This window comes from Dicentrarchus labrax, unplaced genomic scaffold (genome assembly GCF_905237075.1).
Source record: "Dicentrarchus labrax unplaced genomic scaffold, dlabrax2021, whole genome shotgun sequence".
In the NCBI taxonomy this organism is placed as follows: domain Eukaryota; kingdom Metazoa; phylum Chordata; class Actinopteri; family Moronidae; genus Dicentrarchus; species Dicentrarchus labrax.
Window position 1 is genome coordinate 11190595 of NW_026136723.1, and position 21124 is coordinate 11211718.

At 41.9% G+C, this 21124-nt stretch overlaps 3 protein-coding genes across 3 annotated transcripts; 1 reads left to right on the top strand and 2 right to left on the bottom strand.

Annotated features, from left to right (window-relative positions):
• gja4 (gap junction protein alpha 4) lies at positions 1–4235 on the top strand. Its single transcript, XM_051390299.1, has 2 exons — positions 1–252; positions 1954–4235. Exon 2 carries the CDS (start codon positions 1963–1965, stop codon positions 3118–3120), a length of 1158 nt encoding a protein of 385 aa, XP_051246259.1. The 5' UTR covers positions 1–252; positions 1954–1962; the 3' UTR covers positions 3121–4235.
• A 6753-nt stretch (positions 4236–10988) lies between these two features.
• On the bottom strand, positions 10989–13437 carry smim12 (small integral membrane protein 12). The gene is made up of 2 exons (XM_051390300.1): positions 13338–13437; positions 10989–12109 (listed from the first exon to the last, which is right to left on the bottom strand). The coding sequence occupies exon 2, from the start codon at positions 12079–12081 to the stop codon at positions 11809–11811; it is 273 nt and encodes a 90-aa protein (XP_051246260.1). The 5' UTR covers positions 12082–12109; positions 13338–13437; the 3' UTR covers positions 10989–11808.
• Positions 13438–15855: 2418 nt separating this feature from the next.
• On the bottom strand, positions 15856–20878 carry pef1 (penta-EF-hand domain containing 1). The gene is made up of 5 exons (XM_051389623.1): positions 20783–20878; positions 19463–19709; positions 17848–18003; positions 17215–17358; positions 15856–17071 (listed from the first exon to the last, which is right to left on the bottom strand). The coding sequence occupies exons 1-5, from the start codon at positions 20801–20803 to the stop codon at positions 16842–16844; spliced, it is 798 nt and encodes a 265-aa protein (XP_051245583.1). The 5' UTR covers positions 20804–20878; the 3' UTR covers positions 15856–16841.
• Positions 20879–21124: the final 246 nt, after the last annotated feature.

The window sequence follows — 21124 nt, forward strand, 5'->3', positions numbered from 1 at the left end:
AACCAGAGCTACTTTGAGTTCATCCATCCCATTTCCTGGATGAAGTTCCTGAGGGAGGATCCAGTGCAGGAGCCATGGGAAAGTTCTCCCCACTTTTTCCGATTACATCGATTCTTTTTAAAGCACGCGAACACAACCCGACTCAGACCGCGAGGCCAGTGGAAGGAGCGCAGGGTGACATTGGGAGAGGACACTGGGTGCTGAGGCCACGAAGCCAATAAGGAGACAACCCCCGCTTCACGAGAGAGAAAGGTAAGAGTTTGTAACACTTGGGATTCATTTATGTTTGTGAGGTAGTGTTGTCACTTTTTCTCAGCAGTACTGTATTTGATATTTATTTTAATGCGCCAAAGAAGAAGATTATGACTGCAAACGGCTGACAATGCCTAGCACACTTTTTATTAACTTTTAATTGTACTTTTCTTTTGTATCTATTATTATGTTCCATATCCCTTTAGTTAATTAATGGGTGTCTTTTCTTTTTTAAGTCCAGTCTGTTGTAATCTGTCAGTATGAAGGTTAATAGCTCGGTGGTCCTATTATTTATATATTTAGTCTGCCTTGATTTCGATGTTTTTTAAAGAAAAAAAATCCATAAGGTTTCTTAAAACAATATAAAATATGCCAGTACTAAGGCAAGTGAATTTAAAATGACTTTAAAAGTAGACTTTAGTAGTGTTTTATTGTAATTTATACTATAATATACTTCATATGGGAAAATCCAACTGAACTGCCGCACTCTAGAATGACTTTACTGTGATTTATTAGGAGCAAACAATACTTAATATAGACTTATATACTATTTTTCTATCTCTTGCTGATATGTAACTAGTGTGTTGATATTCTGTGGTATGCAAGGTAGAGATAACAGGAACACTCAAGACAATACTCTCAGAAGGTGGATCAGTCCAGTTATGACTTTTTGTGCCTGTTAGGAGGGCCAGCTTCCTTGACAGTCCATTGTCTTGTCTCATCCTGTCAGAAGAGTTTATATTTTCACTATTAGGAAGTTTTTTTTTTTCTCAGAGTGAAAAAAATAACAGAAAAACATAAACAGTCTAAACAAATAGACAAGTGTCACAGCAGTGTCTCAACTCCCCCACACAGGATGTTTATTCAGATGCGTGTGTTTGTGTGTGCGAGAGTGTGCACGTGCACGAGCTTCCCACCAGCCACTGACTGTGTAATTTATGATCAACAACTTCCATCAACCCCCCCTCAATATGTTCATGAAATCAGTCACAGTACGACCTGACTTAGCTTTAACTGATGAATAGATTCAACCAGAAAGATTAGCGCATATAACAACGTATAGTATAAAGGTCTGAGGGGCCTCTCTTGCACACATTCATTCCAGTTTTACAGTGAACAGTGAAAGCGTACGTTATTTCCATTCGTATTAAATGTGAACTTTAGTGCCATATGTTTTTGTTTTAGTTCATTTTAGTGTATGGAGGCCTTGTTTTTCATGTCTTGATGATGAGGAGTTGGAGCCCACCCTAACAACGGTGTGAGCTCATGGAAGAACTAATAGGGGGCTGCAGCCAGATACACATGTTCCTCAGTAAAAAAAAAAAGACACCATTATACTGCAAAGGCTGGAGAAACTTAGCTCATTTGTCGCTTATAGAAACCATTAAACAGTTAAGCATTAGCTCTGCGTTTATGAAAACACTTGAGTGTTCTCTAGTGGAAATAAAATATACCAATTAGGTGTTAAGTAGCACATTCAAGTCAATCTGCCCAGCAATGTGGCACTGAATGAAACTCTATGACCCGCATAACAACTACAGTTAGACCCACATGCAGGTATAACGGGGTCCTAGCACCCGATACAGTAGTTCACAACAAAACAGGCAGGAGAGGGTTTAACGGGTAATTTTAAGTTGGTTTGTTTTGGTAACAGTTTGGTTCCATTCTCTCATTCTCCACCCTGTGGCCTTCATCTACCAGGAGCAGAGTATGTCCAGAGCTGACTGGTCCTTCTTGGAGCGCCTGCTGGAGGACGGCCAGGAGTATTCAACAGGCATTGGTCGCGTCTGGCTTACCATACTCTTCCTGTTTCGCATGCTGGTACTGGGAGCTGCTGCCGAATCTGCCTGGGATGACGAACAAGCTGGCTTTGTCTGCAACACGGGACAACCTGGCTGCACTGCTGTGTGCTACGACAAAGCCTTCCCCATCTCCCACTTTCGCTACTTTGTCCTCCAAGTCATCTTTGTCTCCACGCCGACGATCTTCTACTTCGGATATGTGGCTATAAGGGCTGCAAAGGACAAGAAAAATGAGGAGGAAAAGGATGAGAAGCAGGCGGAAGAAGGAGGCGGCGGGAGTAACAGAAGAGATATTGTAATAGAAAGGGACAATAACAATATGACTAAAGACGATGCAGAGGAGAAGCAAAAACAACAGGATGGTGGGAAAGGCAGAAAAGCTTACAAAGCTGCTCCAGAGGCCCCTAAACTGAAAGGCAGGCTTCTGTGTGCGTATGCATTCAGCATCCTGCTAAAAGTCCTGCTAGAAGCTGGCTTCATCGCAGGGCTGTGGTTCCTTTACGATGGCTTCTTAATGTCAGCAAAGTTTGAGTGCACAAGGCTCCCTTGTCCTCATACGGTGGACTGCTTTGTCTCTCGCCCCACGGAGAAGACCTTCTTCACCATCTACACTCAGGTGATCGCTGCCATCTCCCTGATTCTCAACCTCTTGGAGCTCCTCCACCTCCTTCAGCTTGCCATCTCCCACCGGCTAGAGAAACGCTACCGCATCCAGCTCCAGGACCTCCGGCCTCGGGCAGAGCATGTTACAGCGCAAGAGGAGGCTTCAGGACTCCAGATGGATGTGTCACAGTCTTACAAAGCAGAGAGCCATGTTGACCTCCCCATCCAGGGTGAGGATGCGTGCTACCCCAACCCCTGCGAGAGCTACAGGGATCTGGCGATAGAAGTGAACTGGGGACCCGGGGAGAATGAAGGTGACATGCTTCCCAGTTATTTGAACTGCATGGGTGCTATGAGGACAACACATTCCCCTAGAGTCCATTATAAGAAACAGGCATACCACACTGGGCAAAACACTAAGGGTGCTCGTAAGGGACACTCAAAACAGAAGCATTATGTATGATGCAGTAAGAAGGGGAAATGTTTATGGCTGTGAAAGCTGTGTTTGGTTTGCAAGTCTTTTTCTTTCTTTTCTTTTTATAAATGTTATCCTGCACGACACTTGACAATCAGGAGTGCGCGGTGAAGGCTCAAACGAGGGAGAAATGCAGAACAACTATTGCACTGTGAACTCCATGCCTCAGAGGCAGGCAGACATTCAGACATAGATTTGCCAGATGAATTGACCTATTCAAAACTAAACATTTTGAGAGCACTGCCCAAGGCCAAGAAAATGAGACTCCACAATGAGAGAAGATCCAGTCATAAGATGCCTTCATGTTACATTTAATGGCTTTTAGTGTTGAATGTGACAGTGGGAAAGAGCCGTGCTTTGGGGGGGGCTCTCTGGGGTCTGCGGAGGGCTATTCTGTGAAGGAGAGTATGACGCAGAACCACATTTGAGCGTATTCCTCTGAGATTTGCACTGTAACCCCTGGAGTTCTTTGAAACCCCCTCCTCTCCCCATGGCTGTGTTCACACTGTGGAATGTACTGGTCTCTGGATCCTGCTCAGCTCCCAAGAGGATAATGGCTGCGTGGATGCAGGCATGCATGCATGCACACACACAATGTATTTCCCCCCTTTTCACCCAGTGAGTTTTGGTCACTCAAGTTGGGGTTATGGACTGGGGGAAGAGAAGGGGAGCCAAACCATGAGAATCCTCGGATTGTAAATGCCTCTTTATTGCCAGTGACCAAATTATTTTAGCTATGAAGAAAAGAGGGAGAGAGAGGACCACTGCATACTAGATTGCGAGGGCTGAATAATGGAACAAACACAAGCGTCCAGTTGGAAACTCAAACCTTGAGATAGAACTTAAAAGATGCATTGGTGGTTGAACATTGAATGGACTGAAAGCGGTACAGAAATGTGCAAACTTAATGAAAGGAAGTGACTTAACTATGTGAAAACTGTATTTAATGTTTTAAGTTTAAAGTATTTTGAAGAAATATCAGCGCTAATATTTATTATTTTGTGTAAAATAAATTTTAAAGTACCATAGATTTATTAAGACACTGTCAATTTATGATGTAATTATCATATGATCACTCAGCAAATTAAAACATTACGAATCAATCACACACTGAATTATTAATGCAATACAACATATACTATTTCTGCTTGAGACTACATTCCATTCAAGCGTATCCTTGGTGTTGTTCCCTTTCCTTTCTGAATACAGGGATAAGATTTCTGTGTGGGGAAAATGTCTCTGAAGTGTGTATTGCTTCTGTCCAACCATACACTTTCCGCTATCCAAATACTGTCACAATACAGAGGCACTGAATCACTCAAGAGAAAGCGCTTTGGTAATAATAGAAAGACGGAGGTGTGGAGAAGTGGATGAGCCTTACAGGGTATCATGAGCATAACCTCCTGAGGGGGAAAAATGGAGGGAAATAACTTTGATTTAATGGCTGTTTTCAAATCCGTAGCTCTGGCTGTACAGAGAAGAAAGGCATCAATTATATGCCAGTAAAAGTTCAGACAAGATTGAACGGCCCTTTATTCTGGCTCTATTTAATATGCCCTAGGGGGTCCTGACTGTTAACACTGTTTTCGTGGAAAGCAATTGATAAAATCCAAAACTCAGCACCTTCAACAGAGGTGCTCGCTGAGGCTCTGAATGAATGTAGCCATATGTCTTTTCAAGGCAGCAGCAGTAGCGCTCTGCAATACGGTGCTCATTTCCAGCAATTTACCCAACTGTCTCCATGACGATAAGCAGTTATCTATAGCAGGAAAGGGGAGTTATGGGAAATTTAAGTGAGACAGTTTCTCATAAAACAAACAGCTTGAACTGTGTGAGGCCAAACGAGAACTGCAACAAGCAGCTGAAAAACAGAAATTAAAAAGAAGCTGACTTTATTTTGCTGCAGTTTTCTCAAAATGTTTTACGATTTAATAACAATAGGAAGAATAATTTTTTCTCACAGTGGAATGTGTTTTTTGACCCCGTGTCAAGGACAAATTGGCAGATATTGTTGAGGGAACAATCCAAACAGAGCCTGATGAAGCTGCCCGGTTCAATGTCTGTTCACAAGAACTTGGCTGGCATCCCCGCACAGTCTTGTTATCTCGGTCCAGGTGGATGGGTGCATGTGTGTGCACTGGCATGCATGTGTGTGCTTCGGTGTGAGTTGTTCATGTGTGTGTTTCACACAAAAAGCCACAGGGTCATGGAACAGATTGCACCGGGGCGACCCGTATCAGTCGTCTGCCTGCCAACCAAAGCTAGCAGCGGAACAGCTGAGCTCCCTTTTGCATCCATCTTCCTCGTAGCTGATCGAAACCCAACGCCCTTTCTTTCGACAGAGTGAACTCTCACCTTCTGTTCAGTGAAGCAAATATAAACCTTAAGGATGAAAACAACAGTGCAGGTTATTTGCTGCTCCAACAGCCATTTTTTCCCCCTATAGAGTCAATATCTGCCCTCCAGTAAAAGAATTGGCCCCTAACAGTGCAGATTAAAGTGATGTTTTGTCCTCTCTCAGGACAACAAGAGATAAGTAAAGTGTTTCCCATTCCTTGGGTTTGATAACCTATTATTCACGTCTAGACTATTTCCCAAACTCAGGGTAATCATTTAAAGCACACATCGCTTTCAGAGGATATTACAAAAAAAACCTGACAATGGAGATATTTGTTTGCGTAAGGCTGTGCAAATAAAAATGAATGGGAGTCATTAGCTGGGAAGAGCCCAATCTGTGTGACAGGTCATCTTTAATGGTCACACGTGCAACCACTGGGATCAGCTGCCATTTGTGACTGTGCTTCCTGACATTGTTGGAGTCACTGCTGATGCATTTCCTCGCTCTGTTGGTGAAGCCACATGCCGCTAATCACACACAAAGAAAGGCAGTTTCTCAGTTTGGTGAATGAGTGTACGCAGCACACACACACACACACACACACACACACACACACACACACACACCGCTGTATACAAGATACTTTTAGACTCAAGTAGCAACGGTAGGAAAGGTCTCTATGGAGGGTCTAATGGGTACACCTATGTGCCAGCCCTGTGCAAAACAGGTTGGTCTGTACTTCCTACCAGCTGTACTGCCAAAAGCCCCATGTTTCTGCCAGACAAGGCACTCACACAGTCAAGATGTTAGGAAAGACCAACTCAGACTTTCACACACACAAACAAGGGACCGGCAAGGCTTAAAATAGCAAGCAGCAGGGTGAATGAGGTTAATTGATGTTATGCAATATCTCTTTTTTGGATTCAATTGGAAATAATGTGCCTCGCACAGCAAATACCACATTTCAGGGTTTAGTGTTTATGTTACAGTGTGTGTATGCATGAAAGGCCTTGTGTGCCAACTTCCCTTCTTTCACTCAACGTACACACGCACACACACACACACACACACACACACACACACACACACAATATCGACACGCGACTTTATCTGTATCCATAACAATGTCACGTCTAAGCACCCACCACTTAATTTGAGCATTTGTGCTACTCAAAAAAAAAACAACACAAACGTGCTTTGAGCAGTTCCTAAATTTAAACTCTGGACAGGAAGGGGGTCTGTATCTGTTTCCTGTTCCAGTATTGTTTCTCCCCAGGGATTGGTCGTTTGGAATTGTTCACCCTGACAATGGGGCCGCAGTGGGCATTGTTGCATTGTTTCATCCCGGCTCCCCTGTGTTTTGTTGACCTTATGTCAAGGCCACCTGATCAAAAGCCAGTGGAGGATGAGGGAAATGGGCAGAGTGCCGGCTGTGCGGCTGGAGTCAATTAAGAGGGCTGGTACCACTTATAGCTTGCAGAGAGTGTGTGTGCGTGTGTATCTGAGATGGGGTGCGGGGTTTGAATAGGCTTACGCATGTTTATGTGGTGGTCTCTCTTAAGTTATTGGTTGTCAAGTTGAATTACAGGTAGGTTTTAGGACTGTTGTAGTACCATAGTTGTGACCTGAGTGAGTGGAGAGACGTGCCCTTTTTGGTTCTTTTTTTAATTAGTTATTATAAAGCTACACTAATATTTCTACATTAACAGTAAGTCCGATGACTAAATGTGAATGTAATGCTCATAGTGACAATTTCTGATGAACCTGCAGAGAATCATCGTCCAACTCTGCAGTTCCCCTCAGCTCTAAGGACCATTTTAGCATCTTTCAGGTCTTGTTTTGGTTTTACATCTCACAACTTTACTGTTTTGGTTTGCTCTCACTGCTCTCATCAACCTTGTTTCTGTCCATTTTCAGTGAAAATGCTCTGCTAAAAAGACAGTATACAACTTACCAACCAAATGACAGACAATGTTAGCAACTAACTGTGAAATGTAGTGGAGCATGTAGCAAGTAAAAAGCCAGGTACTTTCAGCCAGGGGTTTGTGGAGACTAAAATAGCTATATGAGAGTGAATAATGGACTTACATTTGTCAAGTGGCCAGAAACATGACTCAAAATTAATGCTAATGTTGTTTCAGTGTCGGCTGGAAGTGTAACTAGGCAACTGTTTGCTAACAGGTTCACAACAACAGCCTTTTCAGGTTATAATTTCTCAAACTTATATATTTTTCAACCTGAATCATGTTTTCCCATGTTTTTGTGCCTAAGTGACTAATGGGGACAACAATTTTTGAAATTGGCCCAGTACTGAGTGAGAGCACTGCAGGTGGCAGACGTGAAAAAAAACTGCAATGTAATCCTTCCAGGTATTGTGCACAGTCAATGTACGTCCACTAAAAGTGCTTGGTTTCGCCACTGACAGATTGTTATTAGTGTCTGACAACATTTTGGAAAGGACCCTATAGACATATAGCTTTTTTTAAAGAGTTATATCCTTTTTGTTTAACCAGCACTTACAAAAACCAAAGCCACCAGACTCCATTGACAAAAACAGTAATTTGACCTCACAGAAAAAGGAAGCTGCTGCCTTGATTGGTTAGTTTTAACCATAGGATTTTAACACATTAGTTTTAACACAGATCCATGCTAACGTTAAAACACCAAAGACACACAACAACATAAACAAAATATCCAACTAAAGAAGCAGGAGACCAGCAACTCCTGTTCTGCAAAAAATTACTGTTTTTGTCAATGGAGTCTGGTTGCTCTAAGAGGAAAGAGGAAAACAACAATATACTGAATTAAGCCTGCAAATACTACTTTTTTATGGATAATCAGCGCATTTCAATTTGAAAGAACTTTAATTAAAATTAATATTGTTATATTTTTCATTCTTTAAATGTCACTGTGAGAATGTACCTGCAAATATGTTTTACTTTGACTTCCCATACAAGTGTGAGATCCTTTATATGTTTATGTTTAGGCGTGTCCTCTGTGTATAGTTTGATATACAGCAATACCTGTATTCCTGGATCCTGTGTATGTGTGTGTGGTTGTTTAATGGCATGTGGTGCCCTTCGAGCAGGCAGACGGCTCTATTGTTTCTGCAGCAGAGGGAACACTGTCTCCAGCCTGTCCACTCAGGATGTTGGTTTGGACCTCCTTAAAAAAAAGAAAAAAAAGAACAACCAGCATCACCCACACCCATCATCCCCACCATCCAGCAAGAACAATGGAGCACCTCCAAACATCCCCCTCCTTTCCCATGAGTCTCTGTGCTTGGTTCCCACAGTACTGTCCAGTTCTGAGGAGGTGAGCCATTGTTAGATGGGCCGACCTGTCCTGTGATTGTTCCCTAGAGGACGCACACACCTTCCACACACCGAAACACACTCCTTGTTAACTCTCTTTCCCTCAGTGTAATTTAGCCTCTCCATCCCCACTCGTTTCAGATGGAAACTTCCACCAGCTTGAAATAATTGCCACTCCAAACATGCACAACTGAGGTCACCGGAGTGGAGCGGGTCATTCCACTGATAGCAAACTTAAGAGGGGAGTACAAGCTGATTACTTGCCGATAGCGCAGCATTCACCATTGTGGTGCCAATGTAAATCTGGACCTCATAATCTTTCCCTATTTCACTAGCTGGCTGGCTAACGTAGCGGAACTTATCCTGGCACACTGGAAAGGTTATCATCCATTAAGAGAGCTCCCGGGGCGCAGGAGAGATGGACCTTTCGGTTTCATTATTTAACAGAGGAAAGGCTGCGGGACTGGAGTAAAAGTGTCAACAAAATAATTATTAGAGATCCCTCTTCATGCACGTGAGTTATCACATGCCTGATTTAAAAAGCTTCATAAAGTTTTCTCATTTTGGAGCGTTTATGGCACCAATAACTTCAATCAGTGACAATTTCTTATTAAAGTCTTGCCTGACCACATCACTGCTCTTGTTTTAATAATGAAGATAATAAAAATGTTCTTGATTGAATGTATGGAAACTTTCTGCCTACACAGGGAGAGCCAATGTCATGTCGGGTAAAGGCAACATCACTGAAATGCTTCCTACATCCTGTTTCATATACTTTATTATATGATTCCAAAAAGTAGTAATGTCACATTTTTAATCCTTACTTATATTGTTTTAGTTGGATGAGTATATACATCTGTGACATTACTGATGGATTGTGAGATAGAGAGGAAAGCTGCCCTTAAAAGGATGAAGTTAATTTTAACCTCATGTTGTTCTTCCGATGCCTTTATGAAAAGGAATGTTTTCACATGACTCCCTGTGTTGTTGTAGTGTACTTGTAGTGGTAAGATGCATATCAAAATTAACCGCAATGCTTGCTTGCACGGTTTACTTGTTCCCCCCACGTCTGCGTGGGTTTTCTCCGGGTGCTACAGTTTCATCCGAGTTGATAACAAATGCAGATTGACCTCTGAAGGCCCTGTTCTTCCTCCGTGGTTTAACTAATCCAGGCTAACATGTTACTAGGCTAAAATGATACTGGTAATTCATCCAGCTAATAAGGCAGTAATAGGTTCGCCTGGTTGATGTTAGATAGATCAGTGCCCTCTTACTTTGGAATAAAGGCAACGTGAGTAGAGAGTTGAAACAACAATCGGCACTCGTGACTGGCTGAGTGAAGCACCTACATGAAGTTAGTCTGCTGGGTAGTCTCCCAGCATGCACTGGGGATGGATTTAAGTGTCATTTTGTGTTAAAATTTTATAATTTACTTGTAGTTTGTAAACATATTCCAATTTAAAGTTAATGGTTTATATGGACTTAAATACAATGCAATTAATTAATAAAGTTAATAGTTCCATGTGTCTTTAACAGTCAAAATATATGTCTGTTTTTTGTCTATTGTATCATACAGATGGGTGAGAATTTAAAAGGGAAAAACCAACAAAAACCTCTTAGTCTCCGGAACCCCCTCCATTGTCCCACAGGTCATTCACTCATTCACATCATTTTCATTCTCAAACCATTCAATGACCCCTCGTGTCCTATTTGAAAGCAGCTGCCTTTGTCACGTTCCTCAGATAATTTTTAAGCCAGCTCTGGAAAACGGAAAAATATAGATGTTTCTAATGGATTGGGCTTTTTTTTTTTTTTTTTTTTGTTGTACCAGAGGCTGGACACAGAACGGTCCACAGGTCAAATTCCAAACAGTGAATCGAGATGCCGGTTTTCCCGTTTATCATTACATTGTCTATAGTGTTCCCTCGAAAATAATTTCCTTCTTGAAGCTGAATGAGCTGAGTCATTACTTCCTTCCGTTGACTTTGATGTTACTTTCTGTCCTTGGCTGCAGTTCTGTTTCATTATCAAGTTGGATAAGATATTTGTTTGGTCCTGAATGTTGAACAATGCTGCTGAAAAAGAAGTGATACAAAATGAAACTTATTTTCTTTGTTAGAATAAATCAATAGAACTGGTGAAAATTACCCTTGGACGATTGTAAAATGAAGATGCCAACATTAACTGAAATATCAATATAGCACTTTCAACTTACAATGTTTCTTTATTCGTCACATCTGTTTGTAATACACATAATTAACAACAATGAAGTCTTTCGAAAATGAAAATATTGGGTGGATGTTTCAAACAATCGGACTAAGCAGCTTAAACTTCCTGAGGAGACCTCCCACACGGTTGGCTTATTTTGTCACATACCATCAAAGGTTGCAAGAGATAAAAAGAACTAGAACAAAGGGCTGTCTTTCTCCCCCCGGCTTTTGTGTTCACAATCAGAGGTCCTTTCTTAACATACAGAAAAGATTAAAAGGAAAATCACTCTGACAGGCTTGCAACGTTGAAACATTTTTATGATAGAAACGACAAAGAAATGACAGTTGTCTGATTTAACAGCAAACACACAATAAAATGTGTGTAATAGTACTCACAACTAGATTTAAATCAAACAGAAAATGACAGACTCCCATCAGCCTTGTCATCAGTGTGAAGCTTGGACACCCGTACGTTTCGTATTCAAGATGTTGTAATTGTAGCGTCTTGCTTTAGTTATCGATCACAGCATGAACAGGCATGCGCAACATCAAGGGGAAGGTCAAAGAATCACATACAGCACACATAAGCTATGTCTGACTTGATAAAAGACCAAGTATATGTCTTTTATAAGTACCCTCTGGCTTCTGAACAGTAGCCCATGTTTACACTGGAAAGCTGATGCTTTTGAGTGGTCAGGAGTGAGAATGTATGGCTGAATGGGTGTTTTTGCCCTCTGGTTCACCCCCTTTTGCTCCCTGTGCAGTGCCCTCCTGCTGAGAAAGGGCGAATGCGAGTCCCTCACACCAACACGGGTTAGCTCTTTTCGGGTCGGTTCCTGTTCAGAGCCGCTCTGGGTGTGAACTCCAGTTTCTCTTTCAGGCTAAGCACCTGGGTGCTGTCCATACCCACTTGTTCCTGCAGTTTCCTCTCCTCCCGTAGTTCCAGGATGCCCTTCTCCTCTCGAGGTTTAGGGGTGCCCCGGACAAACCACTCCAGGTGGTAACCCACTGCTCCCACCACAAAGGCTACAGGGAAGGTGACATAAGGGGCATAGGTCCGTAACGCCGTCCAAACCACAGGCCACATGACTGCACACTGCTCTGGCTATCCGGTGCTCCATGGGGGGAAAAAAAATAAAGCGGTAAGTGCATTTTAGCTTACATTAAATGACAATTACATTACCGTAGGAGTATTACAGGAGAAATAGTGCTGTACCCTCGCTAGTTCTGATCTAAAATGTGACAGGCACTTCTACTCAGCTGGTTCCCCCTTGTGGTTTGAAGCTGATTCTGATGGTTAAATGAAATTATGTACAACATGTAACCGACGACAATAACAGACTGTAACCAACATCAAAGTACTATGTTACTTATAAAAGAGAATTTTCTGTTCCATCAGGCTTCAAACCACCGAGGAGAGAACCTGTCCTGAAGGTGTTATTCACATAACTTCACAATTTCAAAATAAGTGATGTAATAATATTCAAACATGGACATCATTTACATTTAAATGAACGGTTCTGGAATGGACTGTACCCATTAAAGTATGTGCACTTATATCAGGGTATCAAGACGTCGGTCAGACACTAGACATGAAGTCTGTCCTTCCTGTGCCCTCCTCACCTTTACTCAGCTCCACACAACTAATGGCAAAATCAACAAGAAGGCACAGAGCAAAACAGTCCCCCATAAGACCCCAAAAAGACCCCAACATTACCACCAATGTCAGTATAACGTTAGCCTGGCTTTATCGGTGTTAATGTAACGACCAAAGTCAACGGTACGTTGTTTCGAGGCATAGATAACGTTATCATTTACAAGTTAAACTTTTATGATGATTTGTTTTTGTTCGTTTGTTGTTTCCTAGCCGAATTTTAAAGTGTCTCGCCTACATTTGTAAAGTACATTTCTTTATGTCCGAAGCCGTATAGTTTACTTTGCACACCAGCGAGGAAAGTAAAACTGTCAAATCTATTACGGACTTTGGAAATGGCGTCGGCCAACAACCAAACCTAACCAAACAATGGCGAGCAACAGGACTCGAATAAACGCACCAGAGCACCTTAAAGTACCATATAAATAGTTAACATCTTAAAGACTACTCCTAGGTGATGACTTATGTAACGTTAGAATAGCTCCAGCTAGCTCACTCACTGCCAGTCATTTTACGAAACTGCTTGTACCCGGCTACCTTATGGTAAAGCTAACTTAATGGTAACATTACAATCCGTGCAGTGTCACTCTAAAGCTAACCCTTCTCCCGCTCCGTTTGCTAGAACACAAACTCCCTGTGCTGTTTCTCTGTCTAAGAATTTGAGAATGACATTGGTTTGTTTCAATCACCTTTACCGCGAGCACGTTGGTACGGCAGTGGATGAACGCAATTTCCGTGCGACTGTCTCTCCACTTCCTGGTTAAACTTCATTGGTTGATGAGCCTTGCTTTGCTGTAACCAAGAAGGTTTTAGCTGCGTTATCTCGGTGTTCTACCACCGCCCAGTGGCGAAAATGGTACACTACATTGAGATGAGGACTACCAAAACAGGCATGTTGTTGTTTATTCTGTTTATTTAACAAAGGGAAGGAACAGTCTCCAGCTACTACTGGTACCGAAAAAACTGTGTAATATTTCACAATAGTGTCTTTATAGGTAATAAATAAAAAAACATACATTCAATTTGAGATAATCAATAAACTATAGAGTAACAGCAGCAGGAGATGAAACTAGACTCTACAAACCGGGTTACATATTATGCTAATTAAACAGCATTGCAACATTTATAAAGTAATTTTACTTGTTTCTGTATCCTTTGACAACAGAGACAAAAATGTCCCAACCCGACAAGAATACGTCACATTTTATTGAAAAGTCAATAAAATAAGCTAAAAATCATTTTGTGACTATGGAGTCAGAAGGAGCATACATGAATGTTTGTCCCCTCCGTAGCATCTTTCTGTGTTCAAACATTGATGGCATTCTTGCACAAAATCCTTCTCTCAAGGAATACTCATGAAAGGCTGACAGATCTGTCACCAGCATTGTGTGATACGCTGACAAGGCATGAGTTACCCCTCCTGGCTGACAAGTGCAGAGATAGTTTTCTTTTTTAAAAGCATATTTTGGCATACAAAGACACAGACACTTTCAGAGGCTTGGTACACTCAATAAAGACACAAACAGTTTTAAAAAGCTTTGTTTTTGTTTACTTTAACTGCTTGTGAGGGATGCAGAGAAACGGTGTAAATTTCAGTCATCCACTGGGAAACCAGAAATTGCAAAGTTGAATACAGGGGGAAGAAAATATTCCTCTACGCTACTTCTGGGGAGGGAATTGGTAAGTGTTCTTTGCAAATCTCTGCATGATTGATGACACGGATATTTCTAGACTAGACTCAAAAGGTTTTCCATAAAAGTACAGTAATGCCGAGTGCAGCTGATCAATAGCGACTGGACTGCAGCCTGTCATGGAGCGATGACCACTTCTGACTCATCGGTCATTTGTGCAGAAGCAGAAAGTTGAGAAAAAGGAGCTATATCCCAATTTCTGTGCTATCATTACTTCAAATGACTACTGGAATTATTATGATTAACAGGATTCTGTGTGGGTGATTATGCTTCATGCTTCAAAATGATTCTATTAGGCAGTTCCTCCCTCTACGCTGTCCATCTAGCAGTTGCCAGAACTGGCATTTGATCAGTCCTGTCAGATAAAGGGAAATGTTCTCATCCCTTGCGGGAAGACAACATTACTAGTGCCAGTTCTGCTTCACCAGCACTCTCAGCAGTGCCAGGATTATTTCATCAGCCCCTGTTTATTAGTAAATGAGGTTTAGAGCAGCACTAGCCAAGATTTTAACGTAAAAATACAACTGTCTAATCAATCCAGATCGCAAACTGGGGCTGACAGAGTGGAGCGTCACATCCTCACTAACTGAAGCCCCATAAACCTGCTCTATTTGCCCAAGTTAATTACAGATGTCAGGCATGGTCAGTGGTGGGAAATTTCCTCATTACACAGGAAATGACAATCAGGACTTAGGCTAAATCACTGCTGAATCACACGAGCCAGAAAAGGGCTGCTGCAATGCTCTCTACAGGCTGGAAAAATTCAAGCTTAGTGCACTTCTAAGTCCCCAAACTCGATGTTTGGAAAGCGGTGCAGACACTAAACCACATTCATGTTCAGGTGACATGTCAACCGAACAGGGGGGATGTCAGGGAGAATGTGACTCAAAGTGCGCTTAAGGACCTGGGAGAGCTAAATTTAGCCTCAGATTAAGATGGAGGGAGAGGGGTTAGGAGGAGGAGACGGGAGCAGGATACGACCAAAAAAGATGCACAGGAGAATTTGATGGATTGCCTCTGATTTGGGGAGAGACGAGGAGAAGCAGGAGGACTCTTGACACAGGCTGTGATCAAGCAGAGGAACAGATGGTGAGGGAGAGAAGAGCCAGATGTGGAAGGGGAAAACAGAGGCTTTTTGCTCTTCTGTGTGGTTAATCTTCCCTACAAAGGGAGAAATGACTAACTGATTTTGGGCATTTTGAGCTCAAAGGTCATGAGCAGAGTTGGGATTTCAACTAGCCATGAGTGCTGTAAAAGAAAAAACAATAACAGCCGCACTTTAGCTGAAGTTATTTTCCTCAGTTAGACCAGAACAAAAAACCTTTCGACCTCACAGAAATGTGCAACACTTGTCACATTGACAGTAAAGTGGTGTTGGTATTGCCATGGTACTGCTGCATTTACACAATATTTACCTTTTAGATCCAGATCAAACACTGCATTCAGTATGTAGCTTCTTATAATATGAAATAGAAAACTCTTAAAAATCTGAATAAAGAATATGAAAACATCAAAATGTGATAGAAAAGCATTTATTTGTTTTTGGCATTACAAATCATTTTGGCATGTTTACTGGTTTCAGAACATATAACTCACTGGAGTGTTTTATTTATGGTTGATACTGAGTTACAGTGCAATTTGGCAAAAATGATAATAATAATCCCACTAAGTGTGTGAGAGAGAATTCTGATATTATAAAATGCAGCCCCCCTTTTTTAATTTTTTTGCTTAATTACACTCATTGCAATGCAAAGCAATGTTCAATACAATGTGCAACCATTGCATGGAAATGCCCTCTGGAAATGCTGAATATTCCCGATATGCATACACTTAAAAGAGAATTTGAAATCATTTTGATGGCACGGGAACATGTTAATGCTGCATCTGAGAAAAGTCACGGGAGATGAACTTGCAGTTCAGCAGAATCATTGTCATGCAGTGGAATGCAGGTTTCTACTGTAGGACCAGAGAAATCATCTGCGGTGGATTTTGTTATTCTTTCATTTACTAATCTATTACTTCCTCTAGGGTTGCCAGGTCAACGCTGTGTATTAAACATGTGTAAACAAGTGCTCACTTGTATCTCAGTTAAACTATTCATCATTTTAAATCACTGTACTGGTACTAGTAAACAAGACACCTGGTAACTGCCATCAAGGCATCTATGGTAAGATGGTTACTGTTTTAAGGACCTTCAGTATACGGTGACTGATGTTATAAAGCCACAATCACTTTCTTGCTGATGCCCTGGTGAAAGTTAAGCTATCCAGTAAAGGCTTTAGCTACCTTTATAAGAGCCACTGAACTTCCATCAGGTGCAGGGTGTAAGGCTTTATCTACTTACAGCAACAAGCCATGGAATAATGCGTACTGGCTGATATACTGTATACATACCAGCAGGCTGGGGCACTTATGGCAGAGCATTAAACACTGAAAATATGACCTGAACATGGAATGATGCTGTGAATCCACAGTGCAGAGGGACTGTCCGCGGAATGAGGCTCACATGAGTCTGGTGACGGCCCCAGACAGGAAATCCTCATAGTTAATGCGGATGTTGCCCGTCATGGCCGTGTCTCTCTCCCTGAACACCTGTGTCATGGTCTGGAGCTGGGTGCAGACTTGGATGAAGCGGTCCAGCTGAATGCCGGGTCGGCTGCCTGGCACAGAGAAGCGTCGCACCAACGTCTCTGAAAACTGGGGACTGAGGTTGTAGCCCATCTGAGCAAGAGCTGATGGGAGGAAACGGATAGAAGAATAGAGAAACAAGATGGGAATTAATTTTTGTTTCTATATATCCGATGATTTTTGTTTACAAAAAGATTGCATAGCTCACTGAAAGCATTTTAAGACACACACACACAAACGGGGATACCTTGCTGTAGCTCTGTGCCGCTGATACAGCCTGAGCGGTCTCTGTCATAGTGCTGAAAGAGCGCTCTCCACCGCTGCATGAACTCCCACAGTGCTGAGAAGCCAAACAGGTCCATTCGCCCTGACCGCGTCTTGTCAAACATGTCTAACCGGACAGAAAAAACACAGCACGTTTAGGCGAACAAAAAAAGGAAAAGAAAAGAAAAAAAGACAGTTCTCTTCAGTTATTCTTGCAAAACAGAGCACAAATGGGAAGTGCAGGTTTCCAGCAAGTCCGCCGTCTATCACCATGGATGTGTTCCTAGCGGTATCTAAATGTAGCTTATAGAAGTCACACATTTCTCATTACGGTAATGGAACACATTAGTCACTGCCTGGCAAATACAACAGGAATGTAGGGAGACAGCAAACAGCCACCTAGACAAATATGACTCAGGTATTTTTTTTAGGCAGACTACCAGCCTAAAGAAGATGTTTAGAAATTTGGCATATTCATGGGTTAACTCCTTTGTCTCACCACTCCTGTGTTGATTTGTTTTTCCCAAATAACTTCCCCCTCGCCTTTCCCATCGCCATTAAGGTCTCTGGAAGTATTTTACATACTTAAACATGGTGTCATTTTGCCTCGACTTACTGATCATCATGAGGCAGGTCTCGTCATTAAAAGAAGACCAGTTGGAGTTGACAAGTGCCTGCTTCAGCTCCTTTACGTTGATGAAGCCGCTGTGGTCTGTGTCAACAGTCTGGAACCACTGGTATGCCTCTTGGTTAACGCCAGGAGGGATGTTACCTGCAGAGAAGAAATTCATCAGTAATAAGCTGGTGAAGAAACGAGGGGTGGTGCAGACTGACTTTGAAGATCACAACAAGATTGTTTTCTTAGCACGCTGCATCTGTCTGAGGCAACTAGTTTGATTTATTCTCTTTATCATTTCCCATTCTTAGAATTTCTACCAGTTATTATTTCACTGAAGCTCTCAGACTTTGAGGAGTAACAGATATACATGTGTGTGTGCCTGGAGGAGAGCGAAGAAAAAGGCTGCAAAGATTCTTCTAAATGAAGCGGCAGCCTCGTTTCCGACGCAAAATAATTATTTATTTATCGAGAGATGAAGAAACCAGTTTCCACTGTCTGACAGTGGAAATGGCGCTGACTCTATCAAGGAGAAACTTGATCATAAAAAATAATACATCTGTGCTTGATTCAATCTTTGGGGCTTCGGTGTTTAGAAGGCACTGATTTGGAAAACAGTGTGCGGTATACGACTATACAGACTATAACATGGAATACATTTTATTGTAATTGATACGCCGAATATAATTCCTACGGCTAAGTACATTTTATATGCGATTGAGTTTAACAGCTAGTAGATACTATTGACAGGTTATTGCCGGAAGAAAAAAGAGAAGAAATAATTACAGTTGTGTGACAAATACTGGTTTGTGACACTGTAAATAACCTTTAATAGTTCCAGAACCCAATTTATTTCATTAAAATAATAAAATAATGTATCTTCCATTATGGGGAAACCCAATAAATTCCCTACAGTTGGGAAACCAGTTGGTATTCTGCTAAAGAATACCACACCAACCTCAGTTATACATGCACAGTGTTACATAAGGTGCGAAGGTTGTGGAAAGAAAGGTAGCAGCAGGGTCAAGGGTCGAGGAAAAGTCACTTCACAAGAGGCCATTGCCTGAACACACCTCGGAGGAGAAACAAAGTGTTGGGAAATATGGCGTAGACGAGTGGAGGGGAAAAGTTGTCAGAAAAATGAATAGGGAGAGAGGGACAGGTGACACTTCAGCTCGAACCCTGATGGATTCTGTCCCAGTGTGGAGTGATGGCAACATAGGCTATCAGGTTCTGACTTAGGCTTAGCTGCTACAGGAAACAGGGTAATACACACACACACACACACACACACACACACACACTATACCCATCTGTCTCTTACTCTGTTTAGCCCTCACTCAGTATTACCGGAGTCATCACTCCAGCCGTGTAATCCTGCTGAGGGGCACAAACTGAACCCTGTCTCTACATGACTGTCTGGGAACGTAAGTCATTTTCTATCCATCATCCCACCGGAAAGTGAGAGAGAGAGAGAAAGAGAAAGAGAAGCGATGAAAAAGGGGGAATGGAAGCCTATCTGCAGTCTCCTCATGTTCAGAATATGCCCGTTCAACCCCTGCAAGCCAAAGGTACTGCATAAGCTCACACAGCTGCAGTCTCCGCCTATAGTTACCTGCAGGAGCATGGTGTCCATAATGTCCACCATGAGGTTGTCCCCCATAACCCCCATAAGGACCGCCAGGGGCAACCCCTTGTCCATGCCCGTACTGCCCTCCCTGACCAGGGGCTCCATAAGCGCCATAGGGTCCTCCTTGTGGACGTGCATGACCTCCATATGGAGCTGAGGGATGATGCCCATAGGGACCACTGGCTCCCCCGTACTGACCACCTGGTGGTGGGTTGCCTCCTCCTGGATAGCCCTATAGCGACAGACAAGTTCACTGAGAATGTACAATAAATACAAGGAATAAATGGGCTGTGTGTGGCGAGATGGAACCTCTCTATATCCTCTCTTGTGAGATGAACAAAATGCTAACAGTAGTAAAATTCTGAGTAACACAGATATATAAGCTACTTAACGTAATATGTACAGAGGTACTCACTTAGTAGTAGATTTCTTGAAATACTGTGTCTAAGTTCAGTTTTGAGGTACTTGTATCCACTTTCTACTTCTTTGTACTCTATATTAGTTACATATTATTTTTTACAGCACTAACTTACATGTATCTGGGAGCAGCCTGCAGATTAAGATTGTATTTATTTAAAACAAGTAGTTTGTAAAATATGATATATTGTTATATAAGAAGCTACCCAGGTTATAAAAAGTAGGCAAAATGAGCTCTATTCAACGTTTCAATGCTGTTTACACATTCATGTTTCAATAATAATAATGCAATTCTCCCTACTTTTATTTTCTAACTTCAACATTTAGCTAATATTCTGTATTTCACTTGTACAAAACGTTGAATCTCTGCCTTGTACTGTTACTTTCACTTCTGAATAAACTACTTCTTCCATCCATGAAGTAAACGTAATAGTAACATTCTGCGCACAAAAAAACTAACAAAAAAAAACAACAACCGTAATACACAAACACACAAATGAATAAACAAGAATCAAACGAGAGTGCCTGGTCAATTTAACAAACGGGAATACTGCAGCAGTCACATATTGTTCCAAACTATGCTATTATTAAAACTCCAGCAATGTCAGCGCAGTTTAAATGACTATAACGTCAGCAAAACACACATTTACATAAGCTACTGAGTGTTTACTGACAAATAGCAACAGTTTATACTGTTGAACGGTACTGCTATCTTTAGCAAACACATGAATGGCTAACGATACTTGTGTCTCTGTGACACACACTGTTAACGGTAGTTAGTTAGTTACGTTACATGAAGGCAAAACAACAGACAGTACAGTCATTTGACAATATTAACATGTTGTTGTAACTAAAATAGACGAAACAGAAAAGGTAGTATTTTGATACCTGGCCGTAGTGGAAACTCATGTTTGACAGACTTTACTTCCTTCAACAAGGCAGCAGTGAAGGCGGAGAGGGCAGCGTCCGGCTCAGCGAAGCTATTGGCGCATTTCCGGGTCCGTCAAAACCGCACCCGCGTCCCCCGCTTCTGATTGGACGGCAGACTGGAAAAGTGATGACGACAGAACAAATGAGTATGAATCACCGTGTCCGTCACTGTCATGAATGCAACGCGATACTCTCTGTGTAAACATGTAAAGACTAGTCTGAGTTTTGACTCGGTAATATTATAGGGATGTATTTGTATCCCGTTTAATTGATTGTACACATACATGAGGTGAGTAGACG